The following is a 24,949-nucleotide window of genomic DNA, read 5'->3' as shown; positions in this document are numbered from 1 at the left end:
TTGTTCTGACGTAGAAAATGGGCGGATCAATCGTCTCTGACCAACCCACCCGCACAGTCAACGCGCTGGCTGTAGCTATCACTGATCGACGTTTTACACCAAATGTTGACGAACAAATGTTCTTCCTTTGAATTGGTAGCTTCTCGGTGTTTTACACATGCAGTAATAACATGTTGATTCCACTAAATAAATGCAATTCGTTAGTGTTCTATTATCTGTGTTTGTCATATTTGGTCAGGAAAATTACATTTATATGATATACAAACTAGATGATTTCAGGACCATAGACAGTACCCTAAAAAGAAATAACAGCAGTAAAAAGCCAGGGACATTGGTAAGACATCGCATTAGACTCAAATCACCTGATCTACATTGCAGAAGTGTTGCTGAGTAGATTTGTACTCAAATTTAGCTTTGAAAAAATGTGTGTGCAGTCTATTATATGCTCCCTATACAATCCAGGTAGGGCACTGTTAGCTGTATGACCACAGTAAATAGTCATCAACATTGTATATGATACAGCTTATGGTTGAAACTCACTTGGGTTAGATTGGGGTTGATTGGTAAATATCATATTTCACCTTGGAAAAAGATGTGTGTACAGTTCATTAGTATTAGTAGTAATGTAGTTGCACAAATATCTAACTTATGATTAACATTTATTATTAGAAAATGTATGTACTTTCTGTTATGTAATATTTCCTTATTTCATGAAATATGAGAAAATATTGTGATCCCATCACTTTCCATTGATATCTTACCTTGCGCTTTTATTTTGAAGTCGCGAAAACTAAACCGGAACTGGAAGTCTTGATTGTCTTGAAGTATTGGAACTTGGTGCCTATTATGCAAAACACTGCCCACCTTCAAAACCACTCTCAAAAAACATTTACAGGAGGCTGCAATCCGTAACTGGACCCTCTAAATCAAAAATCAGATTAAAAGACCCGAACTACCCACTGTACATACTTTGTGTTTTGTCCCCCGCCCCCACCTGTGGTGTATGTCCCCACCTGTCCTACCCGCTGTACATACCTAATGTTTTGTTGTATTGTTCTTCCCATGATGGATGTATATTTATCTTGTAGATAGTACTAGTTATTTGTCTGTATTATCTTGTAGATAGTACTAGTTTTTTTTTGTCTGTCTTACATGTAACGATGAATTGAGAATCAAGGACCCCAATTGAAATAAGCCAGTGGCTTTCTTGGGTTTTTATCCTGTTAGTTGACCTTGTATGTAATATGTACTTTCATGTACCTACTTCTGCAAATCTTCTAATAAAGTTTTCAATCAATCAATCAAACGGAACACATAAAAAAACAAGACATACGTTATCACTGGTCTGCAATCATCAGGGCCCAGTATTTCCAAATGTTTAATCTGGGCCAGAATGATTCAGATTATTGTTTGCTATCCAGGATCAAATAATCTTACATAACTGCAGTTTTTACATTTTAAATAAATCTCAATGGCCTTAGACAACACCAAAATTACGTGTATGACATCATCGATTCTTGCTGATACGAGGTTTTCTTTTGGAAAATGCACTTTTCCTTTCCTTGACCTCCCTCAGACATTTTCTAGCGAGTTCAAAGTAAAGTTACAAGGAAAGGGTTCTAGACAATCTGAACGCAGCACTGGAATCTGAATATAAAGACCAAATGTACTAATTTACCTGGAAGGTGAAAAAGGCTGTGTTCGGAATAGCATACTAGCATACTACTCATACTAGATATGACGTAGATTTTGAGTATGTAGTGCGTTCACACTGTACAGTATGCGAGATTTGAGTATGGGAGAAATGTAGTATGCGGGCAATACTTCTGGGAAAATTGAAGTCTGTTACGATGGACACTTTTGGCATACTAGATCCCCAAAATGCATTTCGCGTCCAGGGTTGCAGGGTTGCGTCCATAGTTGCCAGATGGGGTGGGTTACCGCCGAATGGGCTACTGGATTTTGTTATAGAAAGGTTATAGAAAGTTTAGGCTGTAAATTGTCAATCCCATCTGGCAACCCTGTGCGCTTTCAGCCTCGTCAAACTGCGTCATACAAACCCATCATACAGCTGTTGTTTACATCATCCGATAGCCTGGGGACTGAAAGCTTGCAATAAACATCGTTTTTTGCACAGATTTGAGTGTGCAGATGCTGCTTTTTTGCACTCTATTTGATACTCTTCAGCTGCAGCACCTCAGCTAAGTCTGATCACGGATGAGCGGTGGTATTTTCACTATACTGGGAATTAACATGGTGAAATGCATTCCTAGAGAAGGCTACGTCGTCATGATTACAAATATGCCACTTGAAATGCATGAAATCCAAGTTTATTTGTGTTACACACATGTTCACCTAGTATTTGACTGCTTGTAGCCCAATCACGAATGATCCCAGTATTGTAGCTTCAGACGGACAAGTTGGTTGTAGTGCTTGCCCACGATATGTTATTGCTCATATATATTTATTTTAATCATGTTATTTTACCAACTGTTAAGACAACAATATAGTAAGCTAGTTACTTGAGCTAGCTAAAGATATTGGCCCCCCAAATCATTTTACAACGTGTTGTAATTATGTTACAATATTTCTGTCGAACTCCGTAAGTGAAGGTAAGCAACGTAAAATCGCTCTGAGAGCGCCGGAGCGCACACTGGGTGCAACGTCATAAAGGGACCAGGTAATTTGATTGGACAAGAGGCATTCCATGAGTGCTGATCAGATTTCCAGGGCGAATTTACGAACGCAGCTAGCGAACAGAAGACGCAAAAAATCGTCAGATCAGATATATAAACGGGTTATTTTGGTAAACTGGACACATTTTGGGAATATATGTGGTTACTTTCTTGCCTGAAAACATATTAAAACTTCATAAAATGACATGTTAACCACTTGTAAAGCCAAAATTACATCTTTTAGCTAATGGAGGTTTAAAATGGAGGTTTAAATTCTCCGCTCCCGGCGAAATGCATTCTGGGAGGCGTACTGTGTAAATGGTCGGCTGGTTTTCGCATACTTATTATGAATTTAGTAGGCAGTATGCAGTATATACTCATTGAGTATGCTAGTATGCAGTATGCTAGTATACCATTCCGAACACAGCTGGTGCACAAAGAAGGTTCAAGCAGACCATCCATATTCTCTGTGCATCAACTAATCCCAAAACTGAGTAATCGAGTTCTTTAATGTTCTTTATTTTTATGTAGAATACCGTAACATTGTTTTCAAAATTATAATTAAAAATATCACCCAGAAATAGCAAAAGCATGAGTACACTTCAGTTCAATCATTTTCCAATAACTTGAAAAATGACAAAATTGTGGCAAATTCATTACACATCCTTACATTGTAAATAAAGCTGACTACACTGCTGCTGTTACAAAGTAACAGTCTTTAACAGAATTACAGCAGCACATTATTTCTAAACTACATTTCTAAAAGGCATTAAACTACTGTTGTATAAATCCTCACTTTGGAATTATCATTTTGTTCACTCAAATTCAACCATTAAAAAAAGTATTTCACAGAATGTTTTAAGCAAAATACAAGCAACGTACAGGAACAAGTTGTATTGTATATGCTACATTTTTACCAAAAAGGAAAAAAAGATAGGAAAGGTTTGAAACCAAGTTCCTGCTCAGTTTTGCATTACATAACACCCTGCTGTTTTAATACATGTTGACAGACTCTGTTTGGTCGGGGCATGCTTTATGCCTCTAATCTCATAACCACAATACCCCTAAGCCCTTTGAATTTTACAAAACAAGTTCATATTCAGGGTCTAACTGTGTCAAATGCTCATCCAATGTTAATCCACTGCATCACACACAATATACAAATCAGGCTCAGGCTCTGAACCATCACAAGCTCAACCACTCATTACACGTTACATCTCTCTTTTTAATTCTGACCTTAAATAGGAAAGTACAAAACCTGCATGTGCATAAGTATCAGAAATAATACCCATAAAGATCAATATGTGACCTGTAAAGATATTGGTGCAGCCCAGTATCAAAGACAGTAGGAGCCAAGAGCTTGACATGGTGACGTCAGATGCATTGTGGTATACAAGAAGACCAGGCAGTCAGTTCTGTAACAGAGCTGTAACAGAGAACTTGAGCTAAATAGTCAAACCACATCAAATACCTGCCAGCCGTAAACAATGATGTGAAATCTATATTTATATACATATTTATATATACACATATTTTATGTCTATGGCCGTAAAACGTCTTATGTCAAGGTTCTGAGGCAGCTTCGTAAACATGCAGTGACTGATGATGGCCGCTGATGAGATGGCTGCTCCTCCTCTCCCCCACAGCGCTTGCCGGTCAGGTCAGTGTGGAGGAGCAGGTGCAGTGGCAGACCGCTTTGAACTTCTTTGGCTCTGTAACAGGACGTGGCCGGTGATCACTAGATGACCCCAGCTCCATGGGTCGATGCCAAGCTACGACGGACCTAAGTGACGACCTCATCAGAGCCGATGAAAGAGATTGCCCTGTGCTGGTTTGGTCTTGGTTTATTTGTTATCATTTTATTTGTTGTCAGTTCTTGAAGGCGCCACAGCGGCTGGCGCGACAGATGAACTCTTTGAGCATGTTCCCGTCGATCTGCCAGAAGGCTGCCGTCCGGGTCACCTCGGTCAGGTGGTTCACACAGAACTTAAAGCAGAACTCCTCCAGGTCCTACCAGGGGAGAGGGGAGAGATTAAACAGGTGTGAGGGCTGTATTATAGCTGTAGAAGCACAGGTATATTCAGACAAGTATGACAGGGCTGTATTATAAATGTAGAAGCACAGGTATATTCAGACAGGTATGACAAGGCTGTATTATAAATGTAGAAGCACAGGTATATTCAGACAAGTATGACAGGGCTGTATTATAAATGTAGAAGCACAGGTATATTCAGACAGGTATGACAGGGCTGTATTATAAATGTAGACGCACAGGTATATTCAGACAAGTATGACAGGGCTGTATTATAAATGTAGAAGCACAGGTATATTCAGACAGGTATGACAGGGCTGTGCTATAAATGTAGAAGCACAGGTATATTCAGACAAGTATGACAGGGCTGTGCTATAGTTGTAGAAGCACAGGTATATTCAGACGGATATGACAGGATCTAGGGGGGAGTCTCCCAAAAGTTTCGTAGCAATAAGGTAATCTCGGTGATCTATGAAATATGTCTTTCCTTAGTGCTATGAGGCTTTCTGGAAACTGACCTTTCTGGTCCTCTGTGGCTCAGCTGGTAGAGCGTGGCGCTAACAATGCTTAGGTTGGAGGTTCGATTCCAGCGTCAGCTAAATGGCATTTAAATGGCATGATCTCTGAGAGCCTTCGTGCAGCCTCTGTGTGACACCAGTGTGTCTGTCTGCTGGGGTCCCTCACCTCAGCGTCGTATCGGACAGCGGCGGACAGCAGGGAGAAGGCGTTCTCCACACTGATGCCCCTCTTGATGATGTGCTGGCACAGCCTCTTCAGACGGTTCTCACAGTAGGATGTTGCCAGGTCCAACAGGCCTGTCCCCCAGACACACACACACACACACACACACACACACACACACACACTTTAGTATCTTTATTTGCGTTCCCATTTTACAATAGAATTCTTGAACACAAACATTAGTAGTTGCATCAGCATAGGACACTCGGTTCCTCAATGTGTTTCAGTCTGAGTCTAAGGGTACAGGTAAACACCTTCTCCTCCATATATGCCGGCTGCCAATTATTGCAGATATTGAGCAGAATTTCGCCAGGGCCTTCGCTTTAGGCTTAGGAATTCCTGCTGTCTGCAAACCCCTGACCACTAGTCTGTGGACACTTCCAAGGCTTCCAAATATAAAGCCAAGCAGTTTACATGTGTAAATCTGTCTCTCTCACACACACACACACACACACACACACACACACACACACACACACACACACACACACACACACACACACACACAGACAGAGTATGGCAGTGTAAAGCAACGACCACTTGGTGGCGTTAGAGTAATAGTAAGACATTGTGTGTGTGTGTGTGTGTGTGTGTGTGTGTGTGCACACACACTTTAAAGGTTGTACCTTTAGCCATGTCCGTTGAAGTAGCTGAGGATAACGACACTACAACACTAGAACTCACCGATGGCGTCCTCGGGAGGCAGGTCTACGTGGTCTGTGTAGAGGAACTCCAGGAAGGAGCGGTACACCGGGTAGGAGAACTGGTCTATCTCTATCACCTCCTTCATGTCCTCTGTCCAGTGAGACTGGAACATGGAGCGGAAGTGTTCACACCTGCCAGGAACGACAACGTGTTTTAGACTGCTACTACAAGAGAAGGAAGACCTGGGAAATGCTAATCATTTAAAGTGGCTAATTCTCGTTGTCTCTTTCCCATCAGCTGTACTACACCTGTACCTGTACTAAACAGCCGAGAGGCAGATATTGCCATACCGCTTTGACTTATTTCAGTCTTTTTTTTCAACGCAAATGGAGAGGAGAAGACAAGAAGAAGCCACTTTAGACTCGGTGTTTCCCACAGGATGTTGTGAGACTGGTGGGTGGACTCTGGTGGGTGGAGCTTACAGCAGTGGGGTGGGAGGGAGAGACGCTTTGCTGAAGCAACGGTGCAAAAACACAACGTTAGAGACATGAGTGTACAAATATCTTTCGGTTTGTTATGACACTGTGGCAGGGTCAAACTAGGTGGCGTGGGCCGCCACAGTCTAGGTAACTAACGGGAAACACTGTGGACTATTGAGATGCACACCCAAGGGGACTACACAGCAGAAGAGGCTCCTCCAATCAGATCACCTGATCTTGAGCACCGCCTTGTGGACATGGATGAACTTCCCGTCGACGCTGAACTTGAGGTCGGCCGTCTCCGGGCTGTCGAACTCTTTCCTCAGAGACTGGGCCACGGTCAGGAAGTCATCGTGCTCTAGGAGGGAACATCAGACAGGCTTCCTTAGGGTTAGAACCACACGCTCTAGAACACCACACAGGCTTCCATAGGGTTAGTACCACACGCTCCAGAACACCAGACAGACCCATGGTGGGAGCACTTCCCTTTACTCACCCATGGTGAGAGCTAGGGCTGCAACAACGAATCGATGAAATCGTTAAAAATCGATAATGAAATTCGTTGGCGACGAATTCCATTATTGATTCGTCGGGTCTTGTTCCATAACAAACCTACTTCCTGTTGACGCACGCCACGCTGTCTCGCGGAGCCGGTGTAGGCATCGCGAATCATACCTATGGCCGGAAAGGGCAGAACCTATGACCGGAACCGGAAAAGTGGGAAAATCCGGTACCTACACCGGCGCGGCGGCTACATTTAAATCATGGCGGAGTATGCTCATAGTCACTTCTGGCGAAGCGTCAGCTAAATTACTGTAATGTAATGCGATAGCCAGTGAGTGTTTGCTCGCATTCATGAATTCAATATTGCATGACAAGTGTATTTAGCTAGCTGGCTAACGTCAGTGGTAGAGCAGAGGTGATAAGCTAAAGGCTAGCTAGTGGTAGCCTACCAAGCTACCCGTGAGTTAGAGTGAGGCACTGACTGTAGCCTAGCCTATTGTATGGAGTGAGAGGACACATTGCATTGTTTTGGAGCATATCTGTTATATAAAAACATTAGTGTCTTGTCTGTAGCCAATATTGCACTTTGGGTTACTGACCTTTACATTAAGCAAAGTTATTACCTAAAACAATGCATGTATTGAGCTAGAGTTCAACTACTTTATTGAAACAATCTACCGCCATAGTTCATGGCCTGTTGTTAAACCTATTTGATGTAGCAAAGCCTTTTTTATTTATATTATTTATTATTTTTTATTAATACTTATTCATTTTGCACATGTATATGTATAGGCCTGGCTGATTTAGAAAACATAAAATAAAATTTGCAAAAGAAATCTGTTTTTTTTGTACCCGATTAATCGGAAAAATAATCGGCAGATTAATCGATTATCAAAATAATCGTTAGTTGCAGCCCTAGTGAGAGCACCTCCCTTCACTCACCCATGCTGAGAGCACCTCCCTTCACTCACCCATGCTGAGAGCACCTCCCTTCACTCACCCATGCTGAGAGCACCTCCCTTCACTCACCCATGGTGAGAGCCCCTCCCTTCACTCACCTATGCTGAGCCCCTCCCTTCACTCACCCATGGTGAGCAGCCGCCACATGACGGAAGGGCTGGCGAAGCAGGCGAAGACATCATCGGTAGCGGAGAAGTGTGTGAGGTGAGGCAGGATGATGGACTGACCCCTGCACTGACCCCACATGTACACCTGGCCGCTCTGGGTCTTGGCTGCAGACGTGTGTGTGGAGTGGCATGCAGCAATCTCCACTATCCTGCTGAGAAAAAAATGGGTGGGGGCGGGGGCACAGTGTTTTACACAGGCACAAACATGTATGCCTTACACAGGGTTCCTGCAGTTACATTTAAGTTAAATGGAAGACTTTTTAAAGACCTTTTTAAGTTTTAATAGATTTTAATACCTATTTCATGGCCATACTGGCAAAAAGAGTAGGAAAATTGCTATGAAAGAAAAAATAAGTCCCAGAATTACTTACAAAGTAAATTTATTCACGTTGAACATAAGAACAATGACTGAACATAACAGTACACAGAACTGTGTGTGTGTGTGTGTGTGTGTGTGTGTGTGTGTGTGTGTGTGTGTGTGTGTGTGTGTGCGTGTGTGTGTGTGTGTGCATGGAGATGAGCTCGGCCATCTTGCTGCCAGCCTTGCCCTCAGCCTCTTCGAACGGGCCGTCTTGATGTGCTCCGCTAAACCAAATGTTGTGATGTATGACGTTTTGATTGTTACTGATAGGCTATTACCATACTGCTTACTTTGCAGCCCGGACATTTTCCCCAAACACATTTAAATTACCGTAAGTTATTGCAATTTAGAAGTAACTTCCTAATCCAATACATTTTTAATACCTATCAAAATCATATTCAAATATACATTTGCGACCCCGCGGGAACCCTGATTACAGTATCCTCTATAGACAAGTGTGTGTGCAGGCAAAACCTCTCTGTGCCACATATCTATTTGTATCTCTTTGTCCTGCTTTCTCCTCCAGGCTATTTTTAGTTCATTTCCTGGGCTGAGCATAGAGCAACCAAGGTCTCAAGGAACCCTGCCTAACTGGGAGCTTCTCTACCCTACTGGGAGCTTCTCTACTCTACTGGGAGCTTCTCTACCCTACTAGGAGCTTCTCTACTCTACTAGGAGCTTCTCTACCCTACTGGGAGCTTCTCTACTCTACTGGGAGCTTCTCTACTCTACTAGGAGCTTCTCTACTCTACTAGGAGCTTCTCTACCCTACTAGGAGCTTCTCTACTCTACTAGGAGCTTCTCTACCCTACTGGGAGCTTCTCTACTCTACTGGGAGCTTCTCTACCCTACTAGGAGCTTCTCTACCCTACTGGGAGCTTCTCTACTCTACTAGGAGCTTCTCTACTCTACTAGGAGCTTCTCTACCCTACTGGGAGCTTCTCTACCCTACTAGGAGCTTCTCTACTCTACTAGGAGCTTCTCTACCCTACTGGGAGCTTCTCTACTCTACTGGGAGCTTCTCTACCCTACTAGGAGCTTCTCTACCCTACTGGGAGCTTCTCTACCCTACTAGGAGCTTCTCTACCCTACTGGGAGCTTCTCTACCCTACTAGGAGCTTCTCTACCCTACTGGGAGCTTCTCTACCCTACTGGGAGCTTCTCTACTCTACTGGGAGCTTCTCTACCCTACTAGGAGCTTCTCTACTCTACTAGGAGCTTCTCTACCCTACTGGGAGCTTCTCTACTCTACTGGGAGCTTCTCTACTCTACTGGGAGCTTCTCTACCCTACTAGGAGCTTCTCTACTCTACTGGGAGCTTCTCTACTCTACTGGGAGCTTCTCTACCCTACTGGGAGCTTCTCTACTCTACTGGGAGCTTCTCTACTCTACTAGGAGCTTCTCTACTCTACTGGGAGCTTCTCTACTCTACTAGGAGATTCTCTACTCTACTGGGAGCTTCTCTACCCTACTAGGAGCTTCTCTACTCTACTGGGAGCTTCTCTACTCTACTAGGAGCTTCTCTACTCTACTAGGAGCTTCTCTACTCTACTGGGAGCTTCTCTACCCTACTAGGAGCTTCTCTACCCTACTGGGAGCTTCTCTACCCTACTGGGAGCTTCTCTACTCTACTAGGAGCTTCTCTACTCTACTAGGAGCTTCTCTACTCTACTAGGAGCTTCTCTACTCTACTAGGAGCTTCTCTACTCTACTGGGAGCTTCTCTACCCTACTGGGAGCTTCTCTACTCTACTGGGAGCTTCTCTACTCTACTAGGAGCTTCTCTACTCTACTGGGAGCTTCTCTACTCTACTAGGAGCTTCTCTACTCTACTGGGAGCTTCTCTACTCTACTAGGAGCTTCTCTACCCTACTGGGAGCTTCTCTACTCTACTGGGAGCTTCTCTACTCTACTGGGAGCTTCTCTACTCTACTGAGAGCTTCTCTACTCTACTGGGAGCTTCTCTACTCTACTGGGAGCTTCTCTACCCTACTAGGAGCTTCTCTACTCTACTAGGAGCTTCTCTACTCTACTGGGAGCTTCTCTACTCTACTGGGAGCTTCTCTACTCTACTAGGAGCTTCTCTACTCTACTGGGAGCTTCTCTACTCTACTAGGAGCTTCTCTACTCTACTAGGAGCTTCTCTACCCTACTAGGAGCTTCTCTACCCTACTGGGAGCTTCTCTACTCTACTGGGAGCTTCTCTACTCTACTAGGAGCTTCTCTACTCTACTGGGAGCTTCTCTACTCTACTGGGAGCTTCTCTACCCTACTGGGAGCTTCTCTACTCTACTAGGAGCTTCTCTACTCTACTGGGAGCTTCTCTACTCTACTATGAGCTTCTCTACTCTACTAGGAGCTTCTCTACTCTACTAGGAGCTTCTCTACCCTACTGGGAGCTTCTCTACCCTACTGGGAGCTTCTCTTTGACAATTCCCCTTTAAGATGTAGGAAAGAAACACAACAAGCTGGAAGTGTGACAGGAAACTGCTAACGGGACAAATGTCTAGTACTCTTTGTCTGTTGTCAAGCACAATGTGATGTTACACAAAAGCCTGCTTGCATGGCACTCTTTCTCCAGCAGCTGGTTGGGAACGCCAACGTAGAGCTTAATCAGGGGGGTACTACATCAAAGAACATTCAGAGACAGGGACAGAAAACTGTTATAAACAGGTAGAACAAAAGAAACAATTCATTCAATTGCACCCTTTAAACCGTAGATACTGGACAACAATCTGTCATGACTTTGGAAAAAGCCCTGTGTGAGATGGAATGGATAAAAATAAATAAACCCTGTCCCTAAAATAATGTATTACCCCGCCTATCCCCACTCCATTCTAACTCAGATCCATTGTAACAGAGACAATATGAACAAACTACTGTGACAGCAGATTGGTCCAGTCTATAGTACGCAGACATACACATAGTGTGCTTTGGGAAAACAAAAGAGGAGAGGGGAAAATAGTCATGGTTCAATGGTAGATGATCCATCAACGGGTTCCTATTGATGTTCCACGCACCAACACCTCTCTGGTGACCTCAGACCGGTAAAAGTATAGTAAAAGTAAGTAAAAACTATAATTGATAGTGCTAGATCATAATAGCGATTATCAATAGCGCTAAACCGCTGGGACCTACAGTTGATGCAGTGTGAATCCCAAAGATTGCGTCACTGACATGTAAAAAAAATTGCGGCAATCTACGACGGGTCGCCACAGTCCTGGTAATTAATGGTAAACACTGCTATTAGGCTGGACTCCATAGCTCTTTCTTAAAGTTATTTAAATTTTTTCCTGAGTGGGGCAGGAAGGATGGGTGAGAGAGAGAGGAGGGATGACATGCAGGATATGTCCCCGGCCGGAATCGAACCGGGGACCCTGCGGTTACATGGTCAACGCTTAACCCGCTAACACGCCACCTAAGCGCCCCCATAGTTCTTTCTTACCTCTCCTTTTCAGTCATGATCTGGACAGGACTCAGCTGGTTGCTCTTGTTGCCCGTGCCCAGCTGGCCGTAGGTGTTAGCTCCCCAGGCGTACAGCAAGCCCTCGTCTGTTAGTGCCAGTGAGTGTGCGTAGCCAGACGCTATCTGAAAGTAGTCCAGGACACAGGCAGGACCTCACACAGCGGGACTGACAGAAATGGACAAATGGGCTCGATTACCATTTGTGCATTTTTTTTTCTACCTCAAGCTTTTTCATGTGAGCTTGAAGTAGAAGAAACAGCTCCAGCATCAGCATGCTAGGCTCCCTTCACCCTAACAACAACAGTTAGGGGTGAAGAAAATAACAGACTATATCAGTGCATCGGCTCATGAGGTTAAGCCAAGAAGTGTCAGTGTTTACGTAGTAGTAGTAGTAGTAGTAGTAGGAACACTAACAATAGTTTTATTGCCATGCAATCAATTTCAGTCAATTGTTGGAATTTGATATTTTTTAATTAACCATAGGGGTTAAGTGCCTTGCTCAAGGGCACATGCAGCTCCCTCCTGAGGTCGGGGATTGAACCAGCTACCTTCCGATTGCTAGCCAGCCTCTCTAACCTCTAGGCTACCGCCGCCCCATTGAGTAGTGGTTCCTGGGTAGAACAGGAAGTGGAAGGGGGGGGGGCACTCTTTCCTTCCTTACCTGGAGCACACAGAGGCCCTGCAGCCCAGCCAGGCGACAGGGGGTCAGCTGGTTGCCATTGTTACCCACTCCCAGCTGCCCATTCCCGTTATATCCCCAGCCAAACACCTGGAACACAGAACGCACAGGAGTACGTTTTCATTGTATTTCATTATGTTCCGTTATCATACAGTACTACATTAGATTGAGAACTTTTTCCTCATCATTTTCCTCAGTTTCCCACATCAGCTCATTCAATCCCTCTCCTCCTCACCATTGTAAATCTTCCCCCAGAAATCGTAATATAATAATATGTAATGTGCTATTGAGCTGAAGCTTTTATCCAAAAGGGACTTACAGTGCAGTGAGTGCATACATTTGTCAGTATATATGGTCACACCGGGAATCGAACCCACAATCTAAGCACTGTTAGCGCCATCCTCTACCAACTGAGCCGCAGAGGACCACAGAATCAGAGCCAGGAGGCTGCTGTGAGGGGGGGCTGTTCTTGGACGAGGCTTTTTCACTCACCTCTCCATTATCCACGACAGCCATGGAGGAGGTCTGACCACAGGCGATGGCCGTCACGGTTTTGCCCTGCAGACAGCTGGTCACTCTGCGGGGGGTGGGCTGGTTGGCCGTGGACCCCGACCCCACCTGGCCACAGTTGTTGTAGCCCCAGGCAAAAACCTGAAGTAGGAAGCAATTTTTTGGGGCACACACACACACACACACACACACACAATCAGCTTAGTCTACCCAATCCTAACCGTAACCACTAGCCCAGAATGCACAAACTGACCTCATCTAGTGGAAACATTATCCTACCTAAATAAACTGGGTTGGGTTGGGGGTCAGGGTATAGGAAGCAGACAAACCGACCTAGTCAAAACCTGAGAGTACACAATCACGCAGTACACACACATTCAGCGTTCTTCCCTTAGCTGCGTGCTAAGCAGCTAAGAGAGCTGTTGGGGGGGGGGGTGGATTCCATTTAAGTCCATTTAATATGCCAGTAAGATCCTCATCTAGGACAGACAGGAATAAAGTTACAGCGGAATATGTATATGTAGAACAAAAGAAGACCTAGAGGAACCAACGCAGTGTGAACAAAACCACTGCTGCCTGTGCCATGCGAGTGACAACAGTCGCAATCTGTTGCCAAACCCTCTGAAAATAATATTATCTGTAGCTTTGCCAGCTCGACTATTAGAAACCAATGTAGTATAAAGCGGGTAGTTGGATGTCAGTATTTATTCAATTTCATATCAACTTTTTCCACTTCTCTGACTGGGGGAAGGGTTGGATCCAGCTAGGCCTGGCCAGAGATAATACCGGCCTGCTGAGGTAAAAATAACCTGATTAGTATTAAAGAGACAGCCAAGTAGTGAGCAGTGCAGGGATTTATCCATTGGCAACATTTAGGTTGTTTGCAGAAATGTAAAGTATAGAGCTCCTGTGATTGTTTATTCTGAACAACTGAGGATTAACAGAAGCTTATCCTGGGAAGATTAGCAAACAGCTGTAGTGTCTGGCTCAAACCAAGTTGTGGACATGATTTCCACTCTATAAATGTCTTTCTGACCTCCCACCTTGACCACTTAAAATGGATTAAAATGTTTGGAGAGGACGTCCAGCATGTGTCGGTATTATCCTGTTGTCCCCTCACCTCTCCATCGTCGGTCAGTGCCAGGGAGTGATGGGAGCCACAGGCCACCTCAGACACTTTCTTGTTCTGCAGGCTAGCTAACACCAGGACAGGCGACACTCCCTGGTTTGTGGTCCCGTTTCCCATCTGGCTGTATCCGTTGTGCCCCCAAGCAAACAACTCCCCCTCTGTAAGACACACACACACACACACACACACGCACACACACGCACACGCACGCGCACACGCCAAATGAACAAATAACTTTTTTGAGCAAGCTTCACTATACAGAATAACAATATGATGGTTTAATTTACCAGCTACCAATTAACATTCAACGACTTGAACCTGGAAAGTCAAGCAGAGGGTCACATTTGGGGGTCACACACTGTTGGTGGTCACAGCCTTTTTCTAGAACTGTACCACTGAGAACTGGTAGCAGCGTACAACAAGGCCATTGGATTTGGTCCCATTCTAAAGCTGGGGCAGGAAGGGCATCAGGAAGGGCATACCCTCTGTAGCGAGTAAGACATGCGGTCCACTGCCATAGCTCAGGCTGACCACCTTCTTCCCCTTAAGGAAGTCGAGTTTCTTCGGTACGATGGTGCTCTGGCTGTCCCCCGTACCCAGGCAGTTACTGCAGTTCAGCCCGAACACAAACACCTGCCAGGGTCAAAGACAGCATCATTTAAAATACTGTCCGGAAAAATAATCATGACACGCATTGATACGTTTACTTTCCCTGCCCACGTCAGATCTGCAAACACAAAAAAGCCAGGGGTTTGGTAAGAGGACGTTCATTCAGTCTGTTTTTTGTTTTTTTTCCTGAAGTCGACTGCTTCTGGACACACACTACTTTAGCCTCACCTCGTCACTGTGGGTGATGTAAATGGCCTCGTTGGCAGAGCTGCCATAGACGCAGGCCTGGCGAATGGTGGAGATCTCTGTAGCCCCCAGCAGAGTGAAGAGAGGCCACTTGCTCACGTCCACCATGGCTGGGTACTTCACCCTCCCTCGCCGCGGTGGTGGGATAGGACAGGGGGTGTTGGCAGTGACAAGGGCAGGAGGGATGGCAGGAGGAGGGGGTGTGTGGCTACCACTGGCACTTGATAGGACCAGACAAAATACACACACGTTTAATCTTTGTATATCTGACACAGGGATACAAATGTCAGATCTACAAACCCCTCTAGAGACGACTTTGGTTAATTTCAATACGATATCCTTGCTTATACTTTTGTTCATAATGCTCGGATATCCTGGTTTAAAATAAGCTGTTGACAGAAAGAAGTTGTCAACCTCACAAAGGCTTGTGGAATGGGGTATTATTATTGCCTACAATAACAACAAAAAAAGCATTAGTGAGCCATGCAAAAGACAACAACATGCAGTCTAAGCCATCAGAGCCCTTGCTGTATGGATGACATGACACCGGTGTTTCAGTCGATTTCTCCAGCAGCAGTAATGCGACATAATAACATAGCATGCTGTTAGGGAAGCTAGCTTGTTTACCTTCCAAGCAATCTAACTGTTATAGTTAACTACTACGTAGATCAACCACATAAGCATACTTTGCACTCTATTTGAGCAGCAAATAGCATTGATTCAGAAAGGGTAAATGCACGTTATCTTCCGAACAAGCCAACAACACCAAACCAGACTCTACGCCAAGTCACTAGCAAAAAAGGCTAGCTTCACTTGCTACAGCGTACCTACAACTTGTCTCCATCATCATAGCATCAAGTCAACTGAGAGGGGAAAACAGGAAAGACAGATTAAATGAGCAGATTATTGCCTACCTCAAATTAATCAGATTTGGTAACAAAATTACCGGAATAAAGACGTCAATTCGATGTCAACAGCGAAGTGAAAAAGCCAAATGTCTTCTTGCGCTCTCAATGGAAACAAACTGATGTCACTGGCTCATGTGCGACTTCCGGTGGACAAAAATGAATTTCACCAAATTCCGACCAGTGACTGATCAGAATAATGCCATATTATTAAACTATACATTTAAGGTGAAAAAGTAAGAAAAATAGACTTTGTATTTGATATTCCTATTGTTCAATTACCATTTATGTGGTGAAAAGCAATGTTTAGAAAAAAGAATATATACTACCAGTTAAGGTTACAACAGCAGGATTTTATCATGTATACGTTATTATTACCAAATCTAAGAAAACGCAGGAAATGTTGAGAAACCGAAGAATAGTGTTTTAACATTATCATTATAACAGCTAAAGTCAAAAGATTGCCCTTTTGCGTTAACCTAAAAAGAAAAATATATGAGAACAAGGTTTAGGGTGTCTTCCAGTTGTATCATGTTCTGGTGTACTGGAAGTCCACGTTGTCATAAGTTGTTGTTAAATCTCCAAACATTTTTTAAAACCTATGGATTGTGACGTGAAACAAGCCTCTGATAAATTGAACCCCTAAAGAAACCTTTAGTCTTACACAAATTGATCATTCTGCTGAGCAGTACAACTTTGCTTTTGCTTCACTAAGAGCATTTTTGTTTTTTAAGGGCATGTCACATGCACCTAAATCAGATTGGTTCATGTTTAAGCAGCACCCAAAGGACATACTTTTCAATTAGATCTAATCAGTCACTTCCATTTCAACACTTGAGTGTGCGTGTGCGTGTGCGTGTGCGTGTGCGTGTGTGTGTGTGTGTGTGTGTGTGTGTGTGTGTGTGTGTGTGTGTGTGCGTGCGCGTGCGTGTGCGTGTGTTAACCCAAACCCGGTGCTTATCTTGTATTGACCTTGGAAAATAGCCGTAGGCCTTGATAAAATGCATCCTCCAGCTTACCAGATCTTTAGGTGGTCACTGATCTGTGTGATCTGATCAGATGAATGAGAAGAGTACATAAAGCCTTCCAACTGGGCTTTATGGAGCTAGTAGGAACAACAAACCCAAAAGAAGGCACTCCCACACAAAAATGTGGAAGAACTGGTTTCATCACATGGTCATGTTTGATCGGTGAAAGGCTCCTGTGTGTCTCTGCACTCACTTTAAGGGAGTGTGTGTGTACACCTGGCAGTCTCTCTTCACACACGCTAGAGGCTAGCACATCTATTTGCAGAATGCTGTGGTGTTTGTTTTAAACACAACCAGAGGATCATACTGTATGTTGGTCTTTCCTCCTGTTAATGCCAAGCATAAACAGACCAGGAACTAACTAACATTTTATTGTTCAAGAGGAGCCGTGGAGGGATCGCAGGATTAGTTTTTCCAACAAGCCTCCTCAGCCTAGTCTGGAGTGTCCATCATGGGAGGCGGCGTCTCTAGGAGGAACATCAACAAGCCCATCCAGGTGGTTCTGATGGGCCTGGACTCTGCAGGGAAGTCCACCCTCCTCTCCCGGCTCCAGACAGGGGTGTTCATGGAGACTTCCCCCACTGTGGGCTTCAACGTGGGGACTCTGGAGCTGAACAAGAAGACTGCTCTGACCGTGTGGGATGTGGGCGGGCAGGGCGAGATGAGGCCCAACTGGAGGTAAGAAAACGGTGGTTCTCCTTGCTCGGTTGGTTGGAGCATGATGCTAGTAGGATAAAGGTTGTGAGTTTGATTAAAATAAAAAATAAACATGGCTGTGTGTTATTCCTCTGAGTTACAGTTTTTCACAATCGTTTAAACACGTTTCTTGAAACTATAGCTATTTCTCAAAACTCTAAATCTGAAAAAAGTTTAACATTGTTAAAACTCCAAAATCTCTTCTCAAAACTCTCCACCAAAACGATACACTCAGAATATCTCTTACAAAGCACCAATTAGACACTGGTGTGCTAAATTTAAAACACTACCATCAAAATAGTGGTTATATACAGTATATGTTGGCTTCATGAGGCCATGTTGCATATGTAAATGTATAAAATTGGGAATGTAATGATGAAATCAGTGCACAAATATAAAAAGGTAACTAAGCAAATATTTATTTGTTACTGTAATACAGTAAAATGTTCAGGGTTAGGATAACCCTAACCCTCAAAAAAATATTTTCATAGGCCCCCCAAAAAATAATATATATATATATATATATATATAGTTTTCAGACTTGTGTGCATCGTTCCATTTCTTGTATGTATACAATGGAGAAAAACTGTAACTGAAAGTGGCTTCTTGTATAAGTATCAGTGTTCCACCAAGAATGAACACACCTGCTTCAATGTATCATCTTCTTGATTAATAGAATCAGGTATTTTAGGCTCTAGAACAAAACTCCAGGATAATGATTGAGGAGTACTATGCTAAAATGTTTGTATTTTCAGGTACTACCTGGAGGGCTGTAAGGCATTGGTGTTCGTGGTGGACAGCAGTGAACGGGCACGTATGCCAGAAGCGCAGAAGGCTTTAAAGAAGGTCTTGGTGGACGAGAACATGAAGGGTGTCCCTCTGATGGTGCTGGCCAATAAGAAGGACCTCCCCAACTCATTGACGATAAGAGAGGTGTCCAACCTGCTGGAGCTGCCCAGCTACAAGGACCGAGCGTGGGAGATCCAAGCCTGTAGCGCCCTTCAAGGCCTGGGACTACAACAAGCCTTCCTCTCTGTGGCCAAACTCATCAAGAAGAGCTGAGAGGAGGATCCGTGGAGACATGACTACAAGACACTTGACACAGTTGTATATAGTGATCAGTAGACTAATGGAATAGTGGTTATCGTGGAATAGTGGAAGCACTGGGATTCCGTCCATCCGATTCCTGGGACAACCGTCCACTCAGTAAACTGCAATTTTAAAAATGTAGGGCATTTTGGTATTTTAATATGACTTGTTCTTGTCACTGTGACAGTAATATACTTTTTTTACACTATGGATATGGTAAGAGATACATGGATTGTTTGCAACTAAATAACCGTCTACTGACAACACCTTAAATAAAAATACTAAACCCAACTGAGAGTTCCAATCCTAACTCAGTCGGTCTATTTGCATAACTAGGCTATTCTGTGTAGTGGGTGTGGCTCCTACGTATTCAATCAACTGGCTTTTGTTGTTCATTGTTGTTGTTCAACTTTATATTGTTCATTGTCATAATCCATTTAACACCACTTACACAGACCCAGGCTCAGGTCCGACGCCCAACTCAGCCTGAGGGTCCCACGTACCAACCTCAAGAGGAAGGGTGACCGTGCCTTTGCGGTGATAGCACCGACCCTGTGGAACGCGCTCCCTTCTGCCATCAAGTTTGCCCCCACTCTGGACTCCTTTAGAGCCAAGTTAAAAACCCACCTCTTCCAAAATGACATTCCCTAAATCTACTCCCTATTTGTTGTGAATTGTATGCCTGAGTTTTACGTTTAAGTCGTCTGTGTCTGATTGCTTTCTGTGTTCCTTGTCTTTGTCTTTATCTGTTCCTTTACCCGGGCTGCGCCCCGGGCCGATGTAAAACTTGGATGGGGGGCGCATTATAAATGAAATTAACATAACATAACATAACCACTTCAGAATTCAATTCCTGTATACATTCCTGTATTCCTGGAGAGCAACACCTTAAGGCCAATGCACACGGCGTGCGATTTTGTCGCACCGCCGAATTCGATTCCATTGTTTTGAATGAGACCCAATGAAACAATGCACACAGCGTGCGATGCGATATTGTCGCACGACAACATCCGATTCTCCATTCACATTCATTCGCACACATTCATTCGCACACAATTCATGACCTGACCTGACATGACCAACTGGTGGGGTGAGATGGTGGTTTTACATTGCTTGAACGCTAAATAGATAGACATAGTATATGGACCTACATTAAATAGAAATATGAGATTAAACATTCAAACACACCCCCGGAATATAAACAATTCAGGAGAAGAAAAAAAAAACACATAACTTTTGATTGGGTGAGCAAGACGCACGTTTGGGTAGCCCAGAGCCACCGCCGGCATGTTCAGTATGAGACACCAGTACAAAGTGCATAGTGGTTTTGCATGCCTAAACAGGTTTGAGTCACGTTTACACAGGTGTTTATTATCACAGTACCTCTGTTGAAATCGCTCCTCAGCTGCAAAACATTTCATGGTTACAGTTATCTCTAAGGCAATTTTCAAGTTTCAAGCCAAAAACATTGGTCTAAAAACATCTACGAAAAACAGGAATTAATTCACCATCCACAATGGAATGTAAATAGAATGTAAATTAAACTCAACAAAGTCTATTTTTGTTTCCTCTGAGAAAAGGGTTGGTTGGACGGGTGAAGTCTTCTGAGTGACAGCCACGATTGCCATAGCAACAGTCCTGGCACCACCACCCAGACCCCATTGAAGAAGACCAGGTAGACCCACAGGTAGAGCCAGTTGCTTGTGTTGAGGCTGGGACTGCCTAGCAACCAGTCAGGGCAGAATGTCATCCAGCCTCCGTACAACTCACACACACACACAGTGTAATCTGGACAAAGTGCCTGAAACAAAGTACAATAGGTAAGTAGATTTTTGAATCAGGAATCATCATGTTTATGAACAGCACAAGTTTAGCTTTTACACACTGAGTAGGGTGGGTTCAGGTAATCTGGGACGTTGGGTAATGTGGGGCACCAAAGCCCCAGGGTGTTTATTTCATGTTCTAACCAAATCTAGTCAACAGGACTTTTACTATAGGTTTAACATGGATGTCATGAGACTGAGAAATAAACACACTGGATCTTAGGTGTCCCAAATTACCCAATGTACCGAATTCACCCTACATATAAGGCCGCTTTCACAGACAACCCTCAAGCCTATTCCTAGACTAAATCACATTTTCAATGTAAAATCTCCATTGAAGATGCTTTTCGGTCTATAATCCCATTGTATTAAGTAGTATTTGTAGTAACACCTGTAGTGTTTATCCTTGACAATGGCGTAGACGAGCACCAGAGCCAGGAGCCCATCCAGGACCACCGTCAGCAGCTCAAGGGAGACGATAGTGGGATCCGAGTGAAGCCAACGCACATCTGCCTTTCCATACTCCTTCCCTATGGACAGAAGAACAGGGGTGCTCAATACTGTAGTATTGCCCTCTCCCTGATCCCTGTCCCTGATCTGAAAACACAGGCTAGGCAGGGGAAAGCAATATGGAGGATTCCTAACATAGACCTACATTTGTAATCAAGCAAAAGAGACAATGAGGGGGTAACACCAGGGTAGTGTGCAACGAATAAGGGCTGCCACACATTAGATTATGATGGCATTTAACATTTACATTTTGGGCATTTAGCAGACGCCTTTATCCAAAGCAACTGATGAACAAATACATGTGTCTAAGTAAGTGAATCATCTATCCATAGCAAGAAAATGTAATTATGCTCGGGCCAGGGGCTTTTTAAAATAAATGTACTTATTTACAGTAGAGAAACACACAGGCTGTCACAGGGGGGAAGAGGGGATGAAGAGGGGTAATCTAATATATAAGACATGAGCTACACAACAAATATGGTGTGGAATGTGGAAAACATGTTTCAGGCATGGAATCCTCTAACCAGGATGTTGGTTAACTAGATATTTACCTTTCTTTCGTTGACAGTATCAGTAATCTCTTATATTCGCTAGATGTCGCCCGATAACCAGGTTGATTTCATCTGTTCGTCACACATAATCTAACACGACTGACTGAGGATACATGTAGTAGTACATATATTGTTCTCACACACAAGAGATGAAGAACATGCATTCTAATATGCACAGTTGCATACTTACAAAGTTCAGCAAGAATATTGTCAGAAGTTGCAACTGTTCCAACTAGTGACATGTAAACGAAGGGACCCTCCTGTAACAGAAAAAACAAAACAATAAGAGAAGTGTGAATTAATAAATGATAGAGAGACGCAGCTCCCAGTCACTCACTCACCAAAGTAATGTGAACAATTGCATCGTAGAAAAGCCACACGAGGACCCATCTGTCAATACCGGAGCATTTTCTACCCCATAACTGCGCAAGTATGTAACCCACAGCGAACTGGGCCGCGCACGCGAGCAGAGAATAAAGAGTCACTGGTGTAAACAGAGACGGTGCCTTTTCTGCCTCCATTACTGGACCATGCAAACTACCTACGACAATGGACCATGTACTGTACTCAATACATGGAAACCAGACTTTCAATGTGTGAATACTCCGCCCCCATCAGGCTGGGATATAACTATCTATCATTGGTTGTTGTGGAAATCTCTCCACTCTCCACATCATAGCCTAAGCGAGACGCAACTCCGCCTCTTCTATCTCCCCGGGTGTTTTTTGAGTGGAAGGCAATGGCAGTGTCGCATTTGGTCAACACATTGTTATTTGTTCATTACAAGATTACAACACATTGGGTTTAGCTAAGCCAACGGCACTTTACCAATGCCTATGTTGTTAGAAGGTAGTGTGTGAGTTAGTATGTCGCGTCGCTAGTGGTTTGAGAACAACTATTTTATATCGGAGTTTTGTCCCTGCTTGCATACACTGTCAACTTGTCATGAATATTCATATTGCCTTTGACTGGCTCCAGTTCACGAATACAACAAAAACGTGTCCAGGCCACACAGCTGATGGTGTTTCATAGCGGTCTTTTGACATACCTACTAAAGTCGGAACTCAGCAAGTGTTTTGGCTCATAGGCATACGTCCATTCTGCCACTAGCCGACCTTAAACATGGTCCATTGAGGCTGTAAAGGCGTCGGTTTACATTATAAAAGCGGTCAGCTAGAGGGGGGGAAATCTGGTTGTCCCAGGTCAACTGCAGCTTATTTAAAACATCTAAGTGATTACTAAACAAGTGAAGTGGTGTTTTGAATTATTGGTCCCTTTTTGAATTGTTGGCTTCGCTTTTATGAACTTTTAGACCTTTTATTTTCGGGAAACCTAAAGGCTGGCTGAATACTGTATTGACCCCAGTCTTGGTCTCGACTCAGACTCAATTAACTCTGGTCTTGGTTTTGAATCAGTCTCGGTTTATGTGGTCTTCACTACAACACTGCCTCTTCAAGAGGATGCTAGATTTTGGAATAAGTCGGGCGCGTTCGTGAATACACTCTAGAAATCTGCTGAGCGCTCTCGTTTCAATTGAGATCAGTTAATTTCCGAACGGTCAGAGAGCAGCCCGGGTGCGCTCTGGCGCTCTCAGAGCGTATTTACGAACGCATCCGTAGTGTTTGTGTAATGTAAAATAGAATAAATGTAATACACTTGAACATTGCATTTCTATCTGTAATATTGTTAAGTTAGATCAATACAAATTGAATCAAACAGTGGACTGTCAGCGATGGGAAATAGTTTATGAAAATGTGCTCTCAATCAAATTAACTTGTAAAGTACACACAAGCAAGATAAAGTAAGACTTGTTTCACAAATGAAAAGGGGCACAGTGAATTTCAACTCATTATTTTCTTTAATATGCACAAGAGTTGAATAAAACATTGTGAGCCACCTTAAAGAGAAATGGATTCTAAAATGTATAAAAAGTAAGACAATCAGAGGCCAAAATGCTATCTGTTGCTTTTTCTTCTTTAGTATACGTTTCGTCAGCAAGTAAAAATCTTGCAAAAAAGCTGAAACTTGTATCAGTTGCTGATACAAGACTAAAATTCCAATCTTTAAAGTGGCTCTTTCTAGGTGTCTAGATCCATGACTGTACACCTTTGCTAGACTTTTGTTCATTGATTATGAATGGCTAATCCAAAAAGGCATGGGCTCCTCATAACAAATCACCATTCCTTCTCAATAGTTAGCAGCCAAAAACATAACTACATTAGTCGAAATGTAATTTTTGTGTCCATTTCCCTTCACAAATGAATGCTTGGGAAAACCAAGACAAAAGTCCAGTCCGCAAGAGCCAGAAAGCCCATTTTCAATTGTGTCATCATCGATCACGTTACAAGTTATAAACAAAACCCCCTGTTAATCTTTAACAGTAAATACAATGGTATAGCTCGGCGGTGACCCAAATCGATGACGAGCAAAAATGCAACTGCTTTTTACAGATCCAACGCCGGAGGGTTGGGAGAATACTTTTACATTGTATGATTAGATTTGTAACATATTCAACAAGAGAAAAATATGTATGCACAACTGTATAAGTCAATGAACCACTGCATCCATAGCTTGACTTATTGAAGCAAACATTGCTTTCCACGCACAGTAAGCAGAGGTACGACCCGGAAGTGTGCATAAGACTGGATAGGAGCTGCAGATGTGGAATCAAAACGGATGAGATCAGTGTTACATTGTCTTTCTTTCTCTACCCGATACATTTCCCCAAACGCTGCCTCAAATTCATGAGTCATTAATTAATGTATTCCCCCTCCAACAGAAAAGAGGATATTTTTTTGTTGGAAAGCCCAGTAGTTTAAGGCTCTTTTTGTTTTGGAGGAGTTTCGTCATTCCAGAAGAGAACCTAGTGAGGACTTCTTAGAGTGACTGATCCAGAATCCAGTTAAAAGGTTCTGAGGAGGAAGAGTGCCCCCCCCTTAACCAGGTTCACCCCCTTTCACCTCTCCAGCCACATCCCTTGCACAGTTCACACTTTCCATGAGCAGTCGGTAGATCAACGCTACAAAGTATTCCTTCTTGTAGATTTCAGAATTTTCCTGTTCATTGTCAAGTTTTTGTACGATGTTCATCTCTTTTTTTTTTTTTATGTTCACAAACGTCATGATTTCACAAATAAAAAGGAGAAT

At 43.4% G+C, this 24,949-nt stretch overlaps 4 protein-coding genes across 6 annotated transcripts in view; 1 reads left to right on the top strand and 3 right to left on the bottom strand.

The window, feature by feature from the left end:
• Positions 1-3,187: 3,187 nt before the first annotated feature.
• rcbtb1 (regulator of chromosome condensation (RCC1) and BTB (POZ) domain containing protein 1) lies at positions 3,188-16,209 on the bottom strand. 2 transcript variants are annotated; one of them, XM_080526501.1, is made up of 12 exons: positions 16,116-16,209; positions 15,184-15,421; positions 14,829-14,979; positions 14,338-14,504; positions 13,200-13,358; positions 12,690-12,797; positions 12,009-12,151; positions 8,162-8,355; positions 6,804-6,930; positions 6,133-6,284; positions 5,392-5,522; positions 3,188-4,685 (listed from the first exon to the last, which is right to left on the bottom strand). In XM_080526501.1, exons 2-12 carry the CDS (start codon positions 15,307-15,309, stop codon positions 4,545-4,547), a joined length of 1,599 nt encoding a protein of 532 aa, XP_080382627.1. In that variant the 5' UTR covers positions 15,310-15,421; positions 16,116-16,209; the 3' UTR covers positions 3,188-4,544. The 2 variants fall into 2 exon arrangements, with proteins under 2 accessions (XP_080382627.1, XP_080382628.1); XM_080526502.1 differs by having other exon boundaries at positions 8,162-8,352.
• A 1,376-nt stretch (positions 16,210-17,585) lies between these two features.
• On the top strand, positions 17,586-18,905 carry arl11 (ADP-ribosylation factor-like 11; the record flags this gene model as incomplete). The annotated part of the gene is made up of 2 exons (XM_080527242.1): positions 17,586-17,812; positions 18,586-18,905. The coding sequence occupies 2 exons, from the start codon at positions 17,586-17,588 to the stop codon at positions 18,890-18,892; spliced, it is 534 nt and encodes a 177-aa protein (XP_080383368.1). The 3' UTR covers positions 18,893-18,905.
• Positions 18,906-20,269: 1,364 nt separating this feature from the next.
• Positions 20,270-22,354, bottom strand: ebpl (EBP like). The gene is given in 5 exon segments (XM_080527862.1): positions 20,270-20,696; positions 20,699-20,720; positions 21,134-21,272; positions 21,994-22,063; positions 22,145-22,354. Coding segments are annotated over 5 exon segments (633 nt in total). The 5' UTR covers positions 22,325-22,354; the 3' UTR covers positions 20,270-20,474.
• Positions 22,355-23,706: 1,352 nt separating this feature from the next.
• kpna3 (karyopherin alpha 3 (importin alpha 4)) overlaps positions 23,707-24,949 on the bottom strand; it is a gene marked incomplete at its 5' end in the record, with an annotated part of 12,558 nt that continues 11,315 nt past the window's right edge. For both annotated transcript variants that reach the window (XM_080525848.1, XM_080525849.1), the window contains one exon: positions 23,707-24,949. This exon is cut by the window's right edge and continues 744 nt beyond it.

This window comes from Nansenia antarctica, assembly GCF_963989245.1.
Source record: "Nansenia antarctica genome assembly, chromosome: 3".
Lineage (NCBI taxonomy): Eukaryota > Metazoa > Chordata > Actinopteri > Argentiniformes > Microstomatidae > Nansenia > Nansenia antarctica.
This window is presented reverse-complemented; position numbering and strand designations above follow the sequence as displayed.

What these genes read in the sequence shown, in the direction of transcription:
- rcbtb1 (XM_080526501.1), bottom strand. Translation starts at nt 15,309, where the DNA reads ATGGTGGACGTGAGCAAGTGGCCTCTCTTCACTCTGCTGGGGGCTACA. An exon ending in TGTCTTACTCGCTACAGAGG is followed by an intron (nt 14,505 to 14,828) that starts GTATGCCCTTCC and finishes TGTGTCTTACAG; the next exon opens with AGGGGGAGTTGTTTGCTTGG. An exon ending in AGGGCCTCTGTGTGCTCCAG is followed by an intron (nt 12,152 to 12,689) that starts GTAAGGAAGGAA and finishes GACTACTTTCAG; the next exon opens with ATAGCGTCTGGCTACGCACA.